Source organism: Epinephelus lanceolatus, chromosome 5, assembly GCF_041903045.1.
Source record: "Epinephelus lanceolatus isolate andai-2023 chromosome 5, ASM4190304v1, whole genome shotgun sequence".
NCBI lineage: Eukaryota > Metazoa > Chordata > Actinopteri > Perciformes > Serranidae > Epinephelus > Epinephelus lanceolatus.
The window spans coordinates 27975900-27996184 of record NC_135738.1 but is presented as its reverse complement, the minus strand read 5'-3'; the positions used below and the strand labels follow the sequence as shown (position 1 = coordinate 27996184).

Sequence of the window (20285 nt, the reverse complement as noted above, 5' to 3'; positions counted from 1 at the left end):
ATGATTAATGATCACATTGTTATCGGCGGTGACCGAACTGGGACTCTTGGACGCAGACATACGATAGCTTAAAGAGCCGCAGCTTGGGTCTCCTCGTGAGCTGAGATGAAAGAGACCACACATTCTCTTTGCTGCATTCGAGTCTGTCGAAAAGAAAAAAAAAAAATTGACAAGTACAAAAACAAATTGTCGTGATGTGTCTTCTTCATTGCATACATAAAAAAAAAAAATATAAACCCATACACCAAATAAAGCTTTGTAAATTGCACTCTGATGTGGCACGAGTCCCAGACCCCCCCCCTCCTCCCGTCATTTGGGATATTTACATTCAGTAGTTCAGTCCAGGATGGAGCAAAGATAGAAAACGATGAGTTCTTACAAAGCAGAATTAAATGAGATTTCATTTTTTTCGATTACAGAGACAAACAGACACCCGGTTGTATCTGATGAGCGATTCTGGCAGTCCTTCTTGGTTTGGAACAGCTGCGAGTTCACCAGGGTTTAGCTGCTCTCGGAGACGTCCACAGTAACAGCTATCGCCTGCCCCCTGCTGTGCAGTCAGTCCTGTTACAGTGGTACCTTCCTCTCCGAGCTGTAGTGTTCGTGGTTCTGCTTGACAAAACAGAGACACCCAGACCCCCCTCTGTTGCCAGTCTGTGGCCGGCGTTGGCCTGGTTCTTGGTCCATGGAGTCTGGTGGGTTTTTTATTGCCTCTTTTTGTCTGGACGGCTCTTAGCGCAGTTTGAGCTTGAAGGCGGAGATCTCCATGGGATCCAGACTGATGGTGGAGTCGTTGGCCAGGGGCGCACTGGAGTGCATCAGAGTCAGGGACATGGGCTGGAGCAGCTGCAGGTCCAGGTTCTTGAACAGTCCTGATACGCTCAGCTGCACAGACAAGGGCAGGAGGGCAGAGAGTGTTAGAAGCTAAACAAGCTGCTTTGCTCAAGTGAGAATGCAAATGTGGGGATGAGGATATTTCAAGTTTCCTCATCCCCGCAAAACAAATCCAACGGTGGAACAAGTAAATAATTTCATTAAGCAAAAGCAGCAATAACACACTTTAAAAAAAAACACTCCATTTCAGCCACAAACTCTGCATTCAAATTCTCACCTGAGTAAAAGTAAAGAAGCAACAAAATGCTCTTTAAGCATCACCAGTTAAAGCACTCATTATGAAGAATGGCCCCTGACAGTGTTATTATTATATTATTGGATTGTTATTAATGTTGCATTAATATTTAAGCAGCACTTAAACGTTCAAAGCATAGCTAACTCTAACTGCTTTATGGAAGCTGCAATAAAGCATCATATTTTCCATCACACATATTAATATGAAAGCCAAACAGCAGCTACAGCTGTCAGATAAATGTAGAGGAATAAAACGTACAATCATTCCTTCTAAAATAAAATGGAGTAGAAGTATATAAAAGTAGCATAGAACAGATTGTGAACACACTCGCTGGCAAGAATGAAAGTAAAAAAGCCAGCCCCAGACTGACTCTCGTTTGGTGTTTCACCTCGCTATATTTGCTTTTTTTGCCACCGTTTCTCTCGAATGCCTGCTGCTTACAGTCTGACACCTGGTCACTACCTTTTTATAAAGTCTAGACCTCACCTGAGCACTGTGGGGTCACACACCAATAAATGTCCTGAACACAGGAAATAAGAAAATACAGGCAGAGGGCAGAGTCTGTGCAGAAAAATGCACCTCCACAAAGTTCTTGTGGATCATAAGTGATGATTGAGAGGGATTACGTCTGGACATTGTTTTTTAAGAAAACTGCATAGTATATCTTAGAGCAAAGCAGTACCTGACTAAATGTACACTGTCACAGCCAAACAAATCACTGCTCGTGCAAAAAGGACTGAGAGTTTAGTGGAAAATACAGCAGACTGATTATTTCTCTTTTGTTTGAGTGTGTGTGTGTGTGTGTACTTGTACATGCTACACAGTGGGGACCAAAACCTGTATTTTAGCAACAGAGTGAGGACATTTTTGTGAAGTGAGGACATTTTGGCCGGTCCTCACTTTTTTAAAGGCCTGTTTGAGGGTTAAGACTTCAAGTTAGATTAGGTTTATGTTAGGGTTAGGATAAGGCATTTTGTAGTGATGGTTAAGGGTAGGGTAAGGGGCTAGGGAATGCATTATGTCAATGAGGATCCTTACAAAGACAGAAGTATAAGAATGTCTGTGTGTGTATGTTTGTGTTTCTACCCTGACCTGTCCTTGTGTGGTGGTGCAGTTGAAACCCAGGTTCTGACTCTCCAGACCACAGTCCAGCGCCAGACGATGAAGAAGCAAGGCCGTGTATGGAGACGGAGAGTTGGGGTCCTGCTGCTCACACAGGAGACAAGAGTCAATTTCGAAGTAAACACACAGAATATCTAAAACCAAAATTGGTATGTGTGTTTTTTATTTCTCGTCACCTGGCCTTGGATGCTGCGCAGGTTCAGCAGGTGGAAGTCGCAGGGGAGGATGGACTTCAGAGGGGCGAAGGTCTGTAGAGGAGGGATGCCGCGTCTTTTGGGCAGGACGGGCAGCGCCAGGACTTCGTGGTTCAGGAAGGAGTTGGTCATGTGACTGAGTATGGATGGGAAGCTGGTTGTTGCACTGTCCATCATCTGGAGGGGGGTTGGAAACAGATTTAAGCCACAGAGGGTAAGTGACAGTGTAACTACAAAGACAGCAATGACTCACCTCTAGAGCCATTGTTCTGCTATGACTGCACTACATGAGGAATGGGCTCTAACTGTGTCTCTGTCAGAGTATGAGGTATATTTCTAATTCTAGTCCAGACAGACACAGTACTAATCGATCTATATTGGGTTTGTTACAGCGACAGCATCGGTCATTTTTAAATTAAGAGCATTACAGCGTTTCAAACATGACGCTTGATGTTTAGTGGCAGGCCAGAGCAACTTCATCCCGAGCCCATCAGCAGTTTTATGAGGGAGCTGGATGATAAAACTGCAACCAGTGCTTTCTATTCTCTGCCAATGTGTATTCATTTACTTGATAAACAATATCATTTGTTACTTTCAATGCCACTGTTGTAAAGATGGACCAAGTTGGCTACGGCTACGAGGTGAAGGGAAGCAAAAAATAGGAACTGGAGCTACAGCAAAGACAACGATGTTGGCTACTAACAAGCATCCTCACTGTTGCTGTGGCAACGTTACCTCTTGAACTCCGCCACTCAAGATTTTGGAGAGGAAAGAATGAAACAAGGAGGAGAGTTTGGCAAAGAAGCCATCATGCTGAAGGTAATGAAGTGGAAAAACAAAGGGAAACAAAGTTAGAGTGGAGCAGAGAACAAAAAGACAGATGGGGCGGTAATGAGTACTGACAAAAGATATGAACAAAGGTGTTAATGAACACAGACTGAAGGACAAAGCGCTGTTATATTGCACAGCTTTGCCCAGGTCTTATAGAGAGTAATTTAGCACCCCAGAGTCAGATGTGGTGTGCTGCAATTTCAAGAGCGCAATAACCGCCTTTGCTGTCACCCTGCTGACCTTGTTGCCCGTGGACCTCCTCTCCAGCAGCAGTCTGAAGCGGTTGGCCGTCTTCTTGTTGTCTTTTAGGCCCTGACCCAGCCCACGGTTATCATCCTGCATCAGCCGCCGGTCCATAATCACTTCAAGCTGGCCTGAGGGAGGAGGAGGAGGAGCGAGGATGGCATCTATTACACAAAGCCTGTGTATTGAACTTTCGGACATCAGTCGATGAAGACAAACACTTTGAGCTATTTGTCATTTTACAAATGCCTCCGTTATTCACATAACAATGATAAAAGGATTAGCTCGGTACATTAACGTGAGAGTATGAACTGTTTTGCTCTCTGAAAAACCTCTCGAGGGACAAGAGGCAGAGATAAGTGCTTCAATACCGTTCCATACAAAGCTAGAGATGGCAAACAAAGAAAAAGAGAGCACTCTTTCAAAGATAGCTTTCATTAAAAATGAAATGAAGAAAAACGACACAACATTAAATAAAAAGTAATAAAACACAGACCACTCTCCAGACTGGTGACACCCAGGGACTGAGCTGTGTGCAGCGTGAGGCGGTGATGGCTGTCCTGGATGTACGCCTGGCTGGGCATGGGATAAAAGTTGGCCTGCAGGGGAAGTTTTAGGTAGTGGCGACGAGGCTGCATCTACAAGAAAAGATCAAACTCAGAATGACACAGTACTTCAAACTTAAAGCGCAAAGAAAGATGTGAACTTTTCAAGTCAGTGATAGTTAACTTGAGAGATACATATTGCGATATTCTCAAGTTTAAAAATCTCTCTGCACCATTCTCTGGCTACTATCAGCTGACTGTGGGCGTCACTCTAAATTAATCCAACCAGATTTTACCCCCATCTCCCTAAGCCAATCATATTGTTGCTGTCAAACTTTACAAATGTTCTCCTCTCTGTGGCTGTCAGGTGTCAGATCAGGACGAAGAGATGTGACCCCTCTCCACCTCATTTACCCCCTGTGTTCTGCACATCCTCTGCCCAGTCCTGGTGCGTCTGGACTACATCAGGGGAATGTTCCTAAACTAACCATGGCATCTCTACTCTCTTAAATATACTACGTCACAATGTTATCTTATTGCTTTCCTTATTGCTTTTCCACTGCCGAGGGTGGGACTGACCTGGAAGCCATTGAGATCTGTGTAAAAGACGTCTCCACTCTGGATGTCTGTGACCAGTCGCATTGCCAGCTCCTTATTGGTCTGATCTCTGATGTCCACCATGGTGGTGATGTCTATAGACAACCCATCCACTCCTGCAAATACAAAACCATAAAGAACCAAACTCAGGCTACAAAGGGAAATGAGTGGAAAAATGCAGTCTAAAAAATGCCACTTTCAGAAAGTATTTTGCCAGCTGAAAATAAAAACAAGGCTCTTCACAAGTAGAAAAAAAAGGACTTAATTTCATTATTAATTGTTATTAATTTTGTAGAACATACTGGCCCTTGTTGTACTGTACCATCTGGTGCGCTTAACTAAACATAAAAAGCTTTTGCAAAGGCCATTTGAACCGATTCCATTGTGCAGTTTTGTTTGATTATTACCTGGCACATTGTGTATGCGAATGGTCTGCTGAAAATGCTGGTAGTGTGCCACCACTTCCGAGAAGAGAGGCCCCTCCACAACTCGCACCACAGGTGGCTCTTTCTGGTTGTAGGGCTGAAAGCAGGATGTGAGGAAATGTAATCATGAACAGAATTTGTGCTAAAAATGGGACAGGAAGGACGAGAAAGAGACAGAGGGGAGAAGCCAGAGGAGCAACCAACAGAATGTGTGACTAGATACAGTATGGCAGCTAAACCCTTACGCTCTTGTTGTCTTTAAATCAAGGAGAGATGAAGCAGCACCCAGTCTGCCTACATTCCTGCCCTGAGCACCCCAGCATGGTACAATGACACAATACCCAAGAGAGACTCTATCAAAGCCTTCTGAGAGGCAAGGAAACATCTGAGATACAACAACTGAGAGAATACCTTTGCTTTTCCATCAGGCAGGAAGAGGTAAGCTCCACTTTTGTCTTTAGAGGGACGGGTGCCGTAGACCATGAACTGCATCTGAACCTTCACTTCCTGGGGATCATCCTTGCGCTTGATGCTCTGCGGATGGAAAAAAACGCCACAAAGAGGAAGAGAGCACAGAATAATAAAACAGAATTAGAAAAGAGATGAAAGGATGTTTGAGTAGCAACAAGACATGCCCTGTTCACTTTGATCAAACAGCCAGGGTTTATTGGGAAATCAAGCTCACGGCCTTTTTTTTCTCCAAAAAGATCAAAGTTAAAAAAAAAAAAAAAAAAAACAGATGAGCAAATCCTTGATTCAGATATAAAGTCAACTTGTGTAAGAGCTGATAAAACACACACCTCCAGCAGGCCAGTGGTCCCAGAGAAGCCCAGGGTGAGAGACTGGCTGCTGATGTAGAACGTCTGAGGGTCGGACTGCTGAGAGCGGACTGGAAGGGGGTCCGCGGCTCGAGCAGTTGCGCCCCGACCTGACAGCCTCAGCAGGGTGTCAGAGCGGAGCGTCATGGGCGAGTCAGGCGAGTTGTAGAGATGGAACACAGCCAGGCCCAGCGGCGGCACACGGACCATGAACGTTGCCTGGATGAAGGTGGATATAAAGACATAGAGCATTCACACACACAAAGAATTGAACAAACACACAAAAGCCTGAGTTTTACAGTGCTGGCTTCATTTTCTTATTATTCTGAGCAGCGAGTGTTGACCATAAGCCATTCATTAAAAGTTAAAAGCATTTCGACATTAGCAACAGTGTGCTATAATTAAAATGTGATGAGAGGTGGTGTTAATGAGTCTCTTTGTGTTTCTCTGCTACATTTAAATTCACTGCTTACTGTGGGTGGAAAATGTATTTGGGCACAATAAATGAATCTACAGAGATGTGCTGAAGCAAAGGGGAAGGGTTTTTTTTTCTTACTACTGCAGATTCAGTACGCATTATGAGCTGATTCAATGGGTGTGTTTGTTTTGTTTTGAGAACTGAAATTAAACACATCTGTTCCAGTGCTTGCAGGTAGAGATCAACAAGAAAGATGAAAACTACACACTCAGAGATCTGAGGCCCTTTTTATTCAAAAATCTCTGTTTTGAAGCGTTTTAATTTTATTTCTACATCACATTACAAACATTATCTTGGCTTCTGTCAAAGTAAAACTTCTCATTTCTATCCAGACACACACAGGCTCTATCTTTTTTCCTTGCTTTCTCTCTCTGGGAGTAATTTAGGCTACTTAATTCATTAGGCAAGATGCATAATGGTACATGGAGACAGCTAAAAAAGTACTTCTCTGATTTAGCATTGCTCTCCTATTACATCGTTTTACTCACAATGGACACGATTGATGCAACACTACCAGAGATGCCATCCTTTTTAATATAGGCGTTCTTCCTCCTTGTCAAAAAACTGGTGCCTACACTTAGGGATGACATCCCTCGGATCGGTATCGGCCACCGATATTAGCAAAAAACGTGCATCGACATCAGATCGGACTGCATGGAAAAATGCCGATCCAAGAACTCCGATCCAGTTTTTCACGGAATCCGATCCAGGTTTTCTGGCCAGCCCAGTGCTCCGCGATTCAAGCAGTCCATTCCAGTGATCCGCTCCAGCACTTACTATCAATCCACCAGGCCAGCATGCAGACGGCAGACACGCATGGAGGGAAGGGTGGGAAGAGTAGCAGTCAACTTAGTTAACTGACTATTTGTTTTCTGCTCTGGTTTTTTTGAGAGTGATATTTTTATTTGGTTTACACTCTTACTGTTTAAGTAAAGAGCACTCATGGCATTGTTTTGAGCACAATTAGTGAAACTGGAGCCATGGATGGACTATTGCTTATATTGTGTGCCTGTGCACCAGGCTGGCACTGACACTTGTTAAATGTCAACAATGTCTTGTGGTGTTAATCTTTTTTTTATTTATTAGGGGGCCAAAGCACAAGTGTGTGGAGTCTTGCTGCTATTTTAATTTCAGTGTTAGACATTTTAAAGATTTCTTGTGTTGATTTATTTTCTATTTATTAAGGGGCCAAAGCAGCCAAAGAAAACCAGCTATATTTTTTATTTAATGTTAATGTTCAAGTTTAAAGTTTGTTTATTTAACCCTGTTCACAATAAATGGGTCAGTTTCTCATACCAACTGTTGTGGATCATTCTAACTAACCCGATTAAGTAGTTGTTCTTGTTAGAGTAATATTGCTTGATCAAACCCTTTCTAACATGACTGACAACAAAATAAGTGAATATGTATAATACGCGCTTGGATCGGATCGGTATCGGCCAAAACTCAAGGCTGTAATATCGGTATCGGATCGGAAGTGAAAAAGCCGGATCGGGACATCCCTACCTACACTTCCCCCAATGCAACACAGCTGCTGACAGTTCGCACATTAAGTGTCTCTATAGTCTATTTTCTATTAACTTAAAGGGGACCTATGATGCTTATGCTCAGCTTCACACCATAGATGTATAAAGAGAAGTGGCTGAAGCATTGGAGGTGTTCCTATGAAAGTTGCTCAGTGGTGCATGAAGGCAAAAAAGTTCAACTGCTGCATGTACAAAACTCAGATGATGGGCACTGCTTCCGCACTGTGTGGCCCCTGGAGCAGGTGCACTACAGATTTCTGCCGGCTACTTCCAGTTTCCCTCTCCACTACCTTGAATGGAGATAAAATGATTCAATTATGTGGCTCTTCTAGACTTTCCCAATTTTATCAGACCGAATGGATCAAATAAAACAAGTTATTTTGCAAGAGTGATGCTCAAAATGCTTCAATCACTGATGTACAAACGTCTCTTTTGTCTTGTAAGTCCAGGGGGAAAAGTCTTTTTGGGTGCAGGACATCACGTGAGAGATGTAATTACACTGTTTGGCCACTACAAAAACTGCCGTCAAAGCTAAGCACACTTCCTGGGGGCCTGGTTTGCAGCCATAGTTTGGGTATGTACTAGACCAGTGGTTCCCAGCAGGTCCAGCCACAGAGTCCAGATTTCTCCTCGGTCATTAGTTCATGGTCCACATAGTTTAAAATCATTAGCGTCATACTTGTGTTTGGTGAAGTAGCTGTCCATTAGTCGATTACTCTACAGCAGAAAATGGCACGTCAAAATAAGAGCTATGCGAGAGAAATTCACTGTACTTCAAAATAAGGTGTGTTTCTTACAAACTTGCAGTCTATTCAGAATGGACCCGCGACGCACTTTTGGACCACGACCCACCAGTTGGGAACCATTGTAATAGAACATGTTTACATGCTTTAATGTTCCAAAAACACTTTATATTACTCATACTGTCCATGCTGGAGCACCTGTTTTCACCCTCTGTCATAAATGCTGCATTTTTGTGCCCGTCTCTTTAAGACCCACCCAAAAAGCCCAGTCTGCTCTGATTGGTCAGCATCTCCAGGTCTCACTGTCTCTAGACTCTGTCACAGCAGCAAGAGATTTCATGTAACAGAGTAGCAGGACTTTGTTGTGAAAAATCACCAGTAAGAGCTTCTAAACAAAAATCTCCACAACCAGACATGTTCCAGCAGGAATAAAAAAAAATAACAAAAGAAATTAACAACATTAGCAAGGCAGGTTACAGGTTTCCCTGACGTTAGTATGTAACTACATGTAGTAGTGTAGGTTACATGATGTAAACACTTGCAGTAGTGTGTCTGGAGCAAATGACCATATGAAGAAATCAGTCACAAACTGGCGTCAGCTTGTCTTGAAAGCAGAAGAAAAATTGGAGACAAAGTATTCAGAACGCCCTGAAGCCTGAGGTTTTTGTTCACAGGGATTACTTTTACCTACATTTACTTTTTTATCTGAAAAACTTTAGCCATGTTTTATATAAACACCCAACATTTTAACATTATATAAATGGCAGGAAATAAGTAGAGCATAATAGGTCTCCTTTAAGCACATGGCTAAAACAGATCCAGTGTAGACAATGATGGAGAGCTGTGCAAACACTGCTGCTGTGCTATGTTCCTGATATGCCAATTTGACTATGCAAAAAAACAGCCGTGTCAGATAAATTTAGTCTCTTACCTCAAATACCTCTGCACTCATTTGACTGGCAGAGCTCCACTGAGCACTCAGCTGCACAGGGAGGGTCTGTCCATCCTCAGTAAGCACCCGCACCCTGACTGTGTTGACCAACACGGTCACCACGCACAGACGCTCCTGCTCGATGGGGTTAAACAGAACCAGGTATCTGGTAGTGAGGAGGGAAAAAGCAATCATAAGCACAGGATGAGCGAGGAGTGGGAGGTAGGAGGCAGCGGAGATGAAAGATTTCAGGGGATGCAGATAATACCTCGGCCCTGCTGGGTCCAGCTCGATTAAAGTGCGCTGAGGCAGAGAGTCTTGAGTAGCGCGCCTGTCATCCTACAAGATGAAGTATATGACACAGAAAACACACTGAGAAAAATGCATATTTTGTTCCTTCTGTTAATTTTCAAACAGTTTATTATACAGTGGCGGGAGTGTCCCTCTGTGTTCCCTCTTACTGTCTCCAGGAAGGGCTCCGTCTGGTAAAAGCGATAAAACTCTTTGTTTTTCATCACCAGGAAATGAGCAGCATTGATGATTACTCTTTTCAGGCCGATGAGTGAACGCAGTAATCTAGGGAGGAGGAGGAAGAATCAATGGCTGACTGCAGCAGTCACAGCAGATGGCTTGTTTTTTGCTTCAAAGTATTGAACGGGTGGGTATAAAATAGCCACAGAGACAGAGGATTAAAATGAGGTGGCACAGTTTTTCTTTTTCATACAAACCCTGTTTTTTAAAAAAGAATTTAATCTACCCGATCCATATTGTCATTTCTCTCTAAACCCTCAGAACCTCACCTGGTGCCGTAGTCTGTGACAACATTCTCCTTCGCAGTGCCGGTGATGGCATCGTGATGTTGGAAGAGGCCAACAGAGCGCCTCGCGTCAACTAGCAGGGCATAATCTGAGACTGGGTAGCGCCCTTCCATGCCCGCGTGCCGAGCGTTTGCAACCGCCAGACTGTAGAGGATCTCTGCCCCCCTGAGGGACACAGACAAAGAGTTAGCACTGAGGAGCCTCTTAGTGGCTTTGTGTAGTCAGCTCATATTAGTGGTGTCACAATACTGGAATCTCCAACTTCTATTTAATACCTTGAAAAATACTGATATTTGATACCATTTTTCATACGGGAAAAAAATGACACTGAGGGCATACCGTTTAAAAAATGTTATTAAAAGATAGATATAAGAAGGCTGTAACATGACAACGACTTTTCTTTTCTTAGTTAGCAGCAGAACAGCAGAATAATTGTAGGAAACATTAACAATAAGTAACTAGTTTAAATACATTCATTCCTTTTCTGTAACCGCTTATCCTGTTAGGGGTCGCAGCTGACAACTGACATTGGGCGAGAAGCAGGGTACATCCATACTATTGCAAGGCAAACACATAGAGACAGACAACCATTCATATTCACACCTAAGGCCAATTCAGAGTCACCAATTAACCTGCATGTCTTTGGACTGTGGGAGGAAGCCGGAGCACCCACAGAAAACCCACGCTGACACAGAGAGAACATGCAGAATCCGCACAGAGGGGCTCCTCCACCCCAGAGTTCAAACCCCCCCCCCCTAGATTTGAACCAGGAACCCTCTTGCTGTGAAGCAACGATGCCCAGGGCAAGTAAAATGCCACGTCAGGCTAGTAAATCTAGCAAATCACTTGCCCAAACAGACAATTAGTAAAAAAGAATTAAACACATCATTTTTTTTTAGAGCTGATGATGGGGGTGAGCCATCTCGCTTCCTTCTTATCTCTGTTGAGAGTTGCACATGTGCAGTACCAATTAGTCTTTGTTATTTGGTAAATGCCAATGAATAAAATAATTTCTATGGGAGCACGTATCAACTGACTTCAGGCAAGTAGATTATTGACCAACTTGCCCAACCAGGCAAGTGAGAAAAAAACATTATTGTTGGACCGTGTCCTATGCTGTATTTTGATTTGGATGGTGCCTTTAATTTGTAACCAGGATCATGCAGGTACATGTCTGCACCTTAACCCAGTACGTCAGACCAATGCACACCTTGTTTGCAATGCAAAGAAGAAGAAACAAAGTGCCTATTGTTGTATTCACTCACACAAACAGCTCCAGTGTCATAAATATGCCTCAGGTTGTGGGTGTCAGGTATCAGTGATGTGTGGTTAAATCCGCCTCACCTGAGATGTGACTCTATGACACGGTCCAGGCTCTTGTAAAATGGCCGAGAGGTGAAATAACCGGTCCAGTAGTGGTCCTCCCGGTCCGCATAGGCAAAGAAATCTCCACTAAGCACTGGGAAGTCTGCGGGTCTGGATCCCTGGGCCACTCCGTTCGCTTTGTATACAGCATTGAAGTAGTCTGTGAGAGTCCCAAACTGAGCCTGGAGGATCAGCCAGACAGATGACAGACATTGTTCAAAAGAAAATTTACTCAAACACAGCTGTACAGGGAAGAAAAGGAAGTTTCTCATTATAAAGCACACGCCTTTCATCTTACATGGCATCTTCTGAACCAAACATTGAGTCGTGACAGATTCTTTGTTCTGTCAGCAAGTTAAAATACCACTGCATGATTCATTATTACAAGAAAGGCTGTACAGAGCGATACACCACACACTGCAACGCACAAAAACAATAAAAAAAAAAAAAGATGCAAAAGAACAAATATTTGGCAACAATGTTTGTGACAGTTGACAAATCATTTTCTCACTTGTACGTGCATCTCTGGGTGAGAATTCATGTAGTCAAACAGCTTCTGATAGTTGATATACTGCTGATCCCATTCCAGCGCCTTGTCGTAGCGGAAGTCATCTCCCAGGGGAACGAGAAGCACCTTGCTGCGGTACAGTTTGGACTTTTTACGGTATTGATCCAGGAGCAGCTGTGCCCTGATTGAGGAAGAGGAGAGAGAAAAAAAAAATGGGGACACATTTTTTGGCATCCAAACTGCCCTGCTTTGCATCAGCCAGATTTGTAGGGAAATCACTATAACCTTGGAAAGAGGAGGATCAAATTAGCCCTGGGGGTGTTTTCCATTAGCCACATGTCCTCTGGAAAGTTCTGAAAAGACTATCTGCAGTCCGGGTCGGTCTCCCACCGTTCAGCCACCCTCTCTGGCTGTTGTCGCTGGCGCAAGTTCAAGTTCGGTTTATTTGTAAGGGACCATTAGAGATAACACGGAGAGTTTTGCAACAGCAGTGACCAATCTGCTGCGCATGTGTGTATTCTACATCCACGTAAAACAAACAAACAGTGTTGACAAGCTCAGCTTTGGTTATATAAGGACAGACCCAAGAGCAGAACATTTTACAGTTTGGTGGGCAAACAGGGTAATGGAAACACTGTCTCTAAATAGCAAACATAAAAAAAGATGTTTTGCATTTTTGTATTGCATTTCCTGTTACTAAAGGGCCAACATACACACCGCAGCTGTAATCATTTTCGTTATGGATTAATCTGCCCATTATTTTCTCATTTAATCCATTGGTCTGTACAATCTCAGAAAACAGTGAACCATAGCCCAATCTGATGACCTCAAATGTCTCGTCATGTCATTATACTATCACATAAAACAAAGGAAAACAGCAACTGCTTACCTTTAAGCTGTAACTACAGAACATTTGGCATTTTTACTCAATGAATAACTTAAACGATCAATCAATTATCAAATTACAGATGCAGATACGTCCTCTGAGAATCAACTTAGTGACTAATCAGCTCTACTTTCAACTCTATGATACCCTTTTTCCACCAAAATTAGTGCACAGATGCTGGTTTTTCAAACGCAGAATAATCCGCTAAAAATAGCCAATAGACTCCTTTCCAATGCCAGTAGATGAGTATGAGTTTTTTTTAACTTTGTCACATTCCACGTCACAAATATGTCTCAAACAAACTTCTTTTTTTTAATATCTGTTTCTCATTTGTCTCTTTTAAACTTGTTGCTGACTAATTTGATGTTAGAGCACTGCTTGGACGGAGTCAGACAGAACTTGTGACTGAGATGACAAAGAGTCACATAAGTTACCGACGCTCACATTCACAACTATGGTGCAATTTGGAGTCACCAATTAACCTAACCTGCATGAGACCCAGGAGAGAACCCACGCTGACACGGGGAGAACATGCAGGCACCAGAAAAGGGGTGAAAATTAGCATGTCCTCCCTGAGTGTCATGGTTCCATCACTGCCAATCAGAGCTGGAGTCAGTGAATACCAATATCTACTGCCAAGTCATTTCTCCCAGTAATGAATGCCCATTCTAACCTTTCCCACTAAAGATAAAATCAGACGTTAGTGGGTTTTTTGTCCAGCTGGAAAAGAACTCTATATGCCAATAACGATATATCCGCAATAATTAAATTTCAGCTGATGTATCAGCCCAGCCAATGTATCGATCTAGCTCTAATAAGCATCTGAAAATTTGTCTCACCTCTCTGCTACATTGGCTTCCACCACAGTCTTTGGCGGCACTTTCCAGGGACAGTTTATCCGACCACCTGGCAACCTCTTGAAATCGAACTGGCAGCATATCTTCGGGTCGGGCCCACACGTGTGTGGCACGTCGTAACTGTAGAATGGCATCATGTGGCAAAACATGTCTGTGCTCGATCCCGTGTCTGTGAAAGCAGTAACGTGGAAGTCAAAACACTGGCTTGTTGTTCTGTTGTTGTTGACAGCAGCCTCAAAAGACCAGGATCGAAAACACTGATAAGTTCTGCTCTGAGTAAAGGTGGTATCTGCGATGATACACAACAGTGCTCATAAAAAAGTCAAAAGTCCTTCTGTATAAAGCAGCAAAAATTACATCCTAAAAAGAACCGAGTAGCACAAATTGATAATATCTAACAGTGTAATATCGGAGGATTTCACCGTGAAGAACAAACGGACAGTAAATCTTCAACAGATGTCCAATTCATTAAGAAATAATAGCGAAGATAGCGCTTCTGAGGATATTACACAGTGGTAGTTCTTCTAAAACGTCCCTCTCTTTCAAAGGCCATGAGAGGTGGCATGACTCATTCTGCAATAAGCTTAACAAAGATAAGCACATGAATCAGATGACATAGTTGGCACCGGTCCACTCACCCCAGGCCTGCCTCCACATAAACTCCAGGCTGCGGGTGGAGGCAAAGTGTTTTTTGATTGAGTAGTGGACCCTCTGGATGAGCATGCTGGTCAGGTTAGCCCTCTTCAGCAAGTAGGGCATGGTGGCACTGTGACCGAAAGGGTCTACCGCCCACCCGCTGCGGGGAGTTATACCTATGACGGTGAGCAGGGAGCAAGTAGTTCAGGTTTATGCTCAGATAAAGGAAGCAATGCATCTTTTAGAAAATCATTCTCCCCAGCAGGGAGCAGGGAAAGTGGCACAAAGTATTTTATCACCCACTGAGTGAGAGGCTACACCTGCTGCATGTGGGATGACAAGCTTAGATTTCACCATCAATCCCTGAGGGAATGAGGATCATTTTGACTTTTAAATGTAGTGAGAAGAATTGGAATGATGGCAAAAGGCCTAGAATTTCACAGAGAGAATAAGAGCGTCTTTCACATTTAAGCCTCATTCGTCAAAATACACAGAGAAACACTCCAGTAAGGAATTGTTTCTGATTATGTACCTAGATTTCTCTCCAGCCACTGATGTCCTTCGATGAGCTGATCTATCATGGCAAAGTAGTGAACATTGGCTTCATCTGTCATAACCCAGCCTCCTGTGACAATCTCAAGCTGCCCTCCAAGGATCAACCTGTTGAACAGAGAGGATTAAGATAGCGAGGTGAGGATAATCTGATCCTTAAAAGAGGAGAGTCACATTAACCAGATAACAAGCTATTTTTAAGAGCAAGCACAATCTGCCAGCAGATACTATCCATCACATTAAATACTGGAACATAAGGCCAGCTGGCATCAAAGAAATCTCAACTAATTTTCAGTGAGGTGTTTAAATTAAAGGCAAAACTGTGTTCTTCTCTGAGCTGTGACTCACTTGCGCATTGCCTCCTGCTTGTGTACGTCTGCGGTTTCCCACCACTTGGAGAAGAATGAAATCTCAGACCAGATGAACTTCCTGCGAGGATCCTCGGCCAGCTTTACCACCATGTTGTTTAAAATATGTTGCGTCTGGTCTGTGAAGTACTTGTCAAAAGTCTTGATCCAACCTAACAAGACAAGAGGATAAAAAAAATGAACAACTTACACAACAGTTGGCAAACAGACTGCCCGCTACAAATTGGACTGTCTCTGAAACAACACACCCCTACCAACACCACCACCCCCACCACCACCACCACCCCTTAATGTAGCTGGCTGATACAAAAGGCAAGAAGACAAGGCAGGTACGAGGCTAAATGCTGTGGGAAAAAAAAGTGCTGCAGCAGATCAAAAATAAAACTCATATTTTATTCAAGTTGAGCTGTTCCCCCTCAGAAAGCTATTTAGCAGAGTGGTTTCAAAGAAAATGACTAAAAAGCACTTTCTGTGCACTTCTTGTGTGCAACAGTGTAGAATACCAAAGTCTATAAATATCCCGTCAAATATTTATCTCGCATATGGAAGTCTAATATATTTCACAGAGATCAAAGTTCCACATCATTCTGCAGTTGAGCAGAATCATAAGTAATTAATGCAACTGAAATGGTGATAGTTAAGTGCTCGTAGTCAGCTGTGAGGGATGGGACTATTTCCTGACGTCTTTTAAACACTATGTTACTTATTGTTCCAAGTGCTTACCTGCAGTTGACTAAAACCCTTAAACCCTTCTTTGCATTTAATGAAATGAGCCTATTACCATTAAACCTGCTTTCACGTGCCCTCGGTGTGAGCTGGCAATATGCTTTCTATTTACAAAACTCCCACAACATCTATAAATCCTCGACACTGATTGCTGCATACAAAAGACACTAAGAAAAAAAACAGAGTTAAATCAAATGCAGCTCCAAATGAAGCCCATTCCCATTATTGATGGACAGAATTTGCAGGTCCCTGCAGCCTGTCAACATATCAATAACTGTCAAGTTAGCAAGCATGTGGCAGGCTGGTAAACAAGTTTAATGGAAATGTCAGTCCAAAATAAAATCTCAGTCAATTCAACCTATAAATAGTCGGAGCTTTCCGATGCCAATAGCTTTCTAATTCCATTGTTTGTGGCTAAGCCCTCAATCGTGTCAGCATTATGCTAATAACAATGAGAATAAATGAATCAAATTTTGAATGATTTCTGCGTCCCCATCATACCTCCCACTCAGGTAAGGCCTCACAGTAGCTCACAGTTTTAAACTGTTGTGTTAAGACATGCTTAAGGCTGCACAGACTTAAAGACAAGCACTGAGACATTTACAACTTTCAACAAAGTTTTTCTGTGTGTGTTACGCCTTGTCAACTCACCTGGATCATTGTGAGAGTGGGGGACCACGAACACTTGCAGCGGTTCATTGTCCCACTCATCAGCCTCATATGTAATATCAAAGCCCTGTTTCCATACACCGCCATCAGGGTTGTCAAATTTGAGGATGGAGTACACATCCAGCATCTAAAATGAAATACAAGCTCATCATTTGCTCACTAGACACACCCAAAAATAAGTATGCCAAAACATCTAGAATACAGCCGTTCTGGCCAATCAATTGCTTAGCATTTCATCTAGAGGGAAAAACTGTCAGCAAGCTCACCTGAACGTCTGCTTGACCGTGGCTGCCTAAAGCAGGTTGGCAATCTTGGGGCTTGACAGCGAGGAAAGTGGGACGGCCGTCGAAGGGTAGGACCCAGGAACCATTGGCACTTCTGAATGGCAGATGGCCGCTGGGAGACACAGCTCCTGTGTCTGTGAGCTCCATCACAGAGTCCTTTATGTGGCTGATGATTTGGTGGTTTTCCTCCAGGAGCTGCTCCAGCTGCTCTATCCGGTTCTGCAGGACTGAGATTTGGCTCTAAAACACACACAAAAAAATCATAAATCACAGATGTATAAAATCATAAAACATCTGTTGACCAAACCCACATTCCTCCTCTCTTTTACAGAGAACAAACTTTGGCTTTAATTCTAAATATAAGACCATATGTAATGAAGAATCTGCTGATTCAGACGATGTAGCAAACAGCAGTATGAGATCAATCAGCACTGAAGGTATCTATACAACAAGCACATGATTGGACATGTAAATTTGAATATTTAGAATGCATTAAGCCTTATGTAACAGGATGAAACATTTTAAAATAATGTTTTCATGTTAGTATCTTTCTTCTGGTTAGGGCTGGGCAATATATCACATCGATATAGGAATATGAGACTAGATATCATCTTAGCTTTTAGATATTGTAATATTGTGCATTGTCTTTTCCTGGTATTAAAGGGTGATGATTATTTATCAACAATTTAAGTGTGTAAATATTTTGTAAAAGCACCACTCGTCAACCGAACAATGTCGCAGCAATACCTGTATTGAGGTATTTGGTCAAAAATACTGATATTTCATTTTCTCCATATTGCCCAGCCCCGCTTTTGGTGAATCACAACATGCAAAAAGAAGCGCAACAAAACTAACAGCAGAAAGAGGTTTTCACAGATAATATGCACCACCACAACGGCAATTATTCTTACCCGTGGAAAGTTCCCGCCATTCTGTCGCCTTGCAGGGTCATGCTGGACTCGATCCAACATCAGATACAGTGAGAACACAGCCACACAGAATATGGCCCCTCCACACACTGTCACCTGCTTCCTCAACTTCATCCTCCTGTGGAGCAATCTTCTTTCCAGGGGTTTAGATTAAAAAAATGACCTTGGCTGTGTTTTTTCCAGGACAGAGAAAAGAAGTCCTTGAAAAGCGGAATTTAATTTTTCACAGTGTAGGAAAGAAATGATGGGAAGTAACCAGCTACACCAGTGTTAATGGTTCACTTCCACTCCGGCGATGCCTCCAGCCTCCACTCACCATACTGGAGACCACAACCAAGGGGGCTACAGCAGTGGCAGCAGTGGACAAGGGTACTAAATCAGCAATAGCTGGCAAGCAGTCTGTCAGCTTTGGCCAAACCACAGCCACCGGTGGGCTCCTTCAAAGTAGCCCTTGTGTTCAACCATCCAAACCGATGAGACTGCAGGAAAAAGGAAAAAAAAAACAAACGACACACACAAGGGGCTCAAACAGGGAGCCTAGTGTCCCCGCAGCATGATGTGTGTCGCTGTGGGCCTGCTCTCCTTGTCCAGTCCCCACTCCCACAGCAAAGTTTAATTCTCCAATAAAGCCAGAGTCCCCTTTTGCTCAGTTGGCCTCCGGTGCCATAACAGTTTGCACTCTAGGCTGCAGCAGCGCAAAGAAATAGGCTGAGAAAAAGACCAACTTGGCTTGGAGCAGTCGCTTTTTAATCAAGCCTCAACTCTGCCTGAGGCAGCTCCAAGAATTAAAATGAGACAAATGTCATTCTTCTCTCAGTGGCATAGTGACGGCGTATCTACTGTGGCAGCATGGGCAGTGTGTCTGTCCTCGATCACAAGCGCCAAGTCACATCGGAGGGTCTTCTTCAGCTGTTAGGAAAATTTTAGATTAATGGAACATGCCGAAATATGTATTCGACTTCCAGACAAACTGTCACTGACAAGAAGCGCAAGTGAAAGGAACTGTGTGGGAGAGTGACAGATACTTTTTTGATCTGACAAGTAAAAGTCAACAGGGAAAAATCTCAAGCTGAGCACAGTGGCCTGCATTTCCTCACCACGCTAATAGGTGTTCTTGTTTCCCTCTCTGTGCAAATCCAACGCGATCATAATCCGCTCGCTTCTCAGGCTGGGACTATCTAAGCATTACCACAGGGAGTGGGGATAATAACCTGGCACTTACATTTGCTCTGACTGACTGAAAAACAGCCTCACTGTCAGCGTGGGGAGGAATATTTCTTAGATCAGCTGTGCCACATGATGAATATATCCAACAAGAAAGGCTTTGTTACATGGGGTGCCTGACAGGGATAATAACACTGCAGCTCTAAATTTATGTGACATAATGTAAACCACATATCTCAAGCTGCTCATATGATGCCACATGAGCACCAAGAGAAATATTCTTTAGTATTCACAACCCCTGTGTACACTTTCAAATCCCCTTTGGTGTATTGACTCAGTAGGTGGCACCTCTGTTAAGGTTTAACTTGGTTGACTTTTAATCAGCTATCACTGGGCAGCTAGCCAGCAACATTGCGTTGCTTCAAACTTGAGAGCACTAACATACCTGCATTTGGATATTACCCTGTGTAAGCTCAGTTACACGGCAGCTAGTTAATACACGCAGCTCGTTAACCCATTAACCACATTAACCAAACTTTAACAACCCCCTTACCATTAACGAGATATCAGGAATATGCAGCGAGACAAGCTAGCGCTAGCCACCAGATGTTCCATTATTAAGTTACCACATCAGCTCGGCTGCTTTGCCAGCTAGCTTCGACAGTCGGACAACGTTAGTGGTGTAGGGGTTGTAATTGCCTGGTAAATGTAGGTGAACAGCAGTCACAGCTGTCCTTCTGCCTCCGCGACAAGCCTGTGCTGCTCGGCAGATTAATGTCTAACCATACGGACGGTAGCAAGTATTGGCTTGATAACATTAAGACAATACGTGGCTGATATTTCCTGGCTAACCGCTCACTTTGAATCTAAACCTCGGCTAACAGTCGTGTACGACCTTGGGATCCTGTCTCTTTGTGAACAAAATAAAGAAATCTGACGTT

At 43.2% G+C, this 20285-nt stretch overlaps 1 protein-coding gene across 3 annotated transcripts; it reads right to left on the bottom strand.

Annotated features, from left to right (window-relative positions):
- Positions 1 to 583: 583 nt before the first annotated feature.
- Positions 584 to 18688, bottom strand: man2a2 (mannosidase, alpha, class 2A, member 2). 3 transcript variants are annotated; one of them, XM_078168012.1, is made up of 23 exons: positions 18163 to 18688; positions 17234 to 17491; positions 16950 to 17094; positions 15553 to 15724; positions 15185 to 15312; positions 14655 to 14828; positions 13999 to 14185; positions 12277 to 12454; positions 11745 to 11947; positions 10383 to 10565; positions 10044 to 10158; positions 9851 to 9921; positions 9583 to 9748; positions 5887 to 6123; positions 5498 to 5620; positions 5069 to 5183; positions 4644 to 4777; positions 4016 to 4157; positions 3517 to 3650; positions 3181 to 3258; positions 2428 to 2622; positions 2222 to 2335; positions 584 to 885 (listed from the first exon to the last, which is right to left on the bottom strand). In XM_078168012.1, exons 1-23 carry the CDS (start codon positions 18292 to 18294, stop codon positions 733 to 735), a joined length of 3537 nt encoding a protein of 1178 aa, XP_078024138.1. In that variant the 5' UTR covers positions 18295 to 18688; the 3' UTR covers positions 584 to 732. The 3 variants fall into 3 exon arrangements, with proteins under 3 accessions (XP_078024138.1, XP_033490854.2, XP_033490855.2); XM_033634963.2 differs by lacking the exon at positions 3181 to 3258; XM_033634964.2 differs by lacking the exon at positions 3181 to 3258 and having other exon boundaries at positions 2222 to 2332.
- Between the last annotated feature and the right edge of the window lie 1597 nt (positions 18689 to 20285).

Bases quoted from the DNA above. Each gene is read 5' to 3' on its own strand.
- man2a2 (XM_078168012.1), bottom strand. From the start codon at position 18,294: ATGAAGTTGAGGAAGCAGGTGACAGTGTGTGGAGGGGCCATATTCTGT. The intron at 15,313-15,552 runs GTGAGTCACAGC...TCTGTTCAACAG, and splicing joins AAGCAGGAGGCAATGCGCAA to GTTGATCCTTGGAGGGCAGC. The intron at 5,621-5,886 runs GTGTGTGTTTTA...TTCCATCCGCAG, and splicing joins GGACCACTGGCCTGCTGGAG to AGCATCAAGCGCAAGGATGA.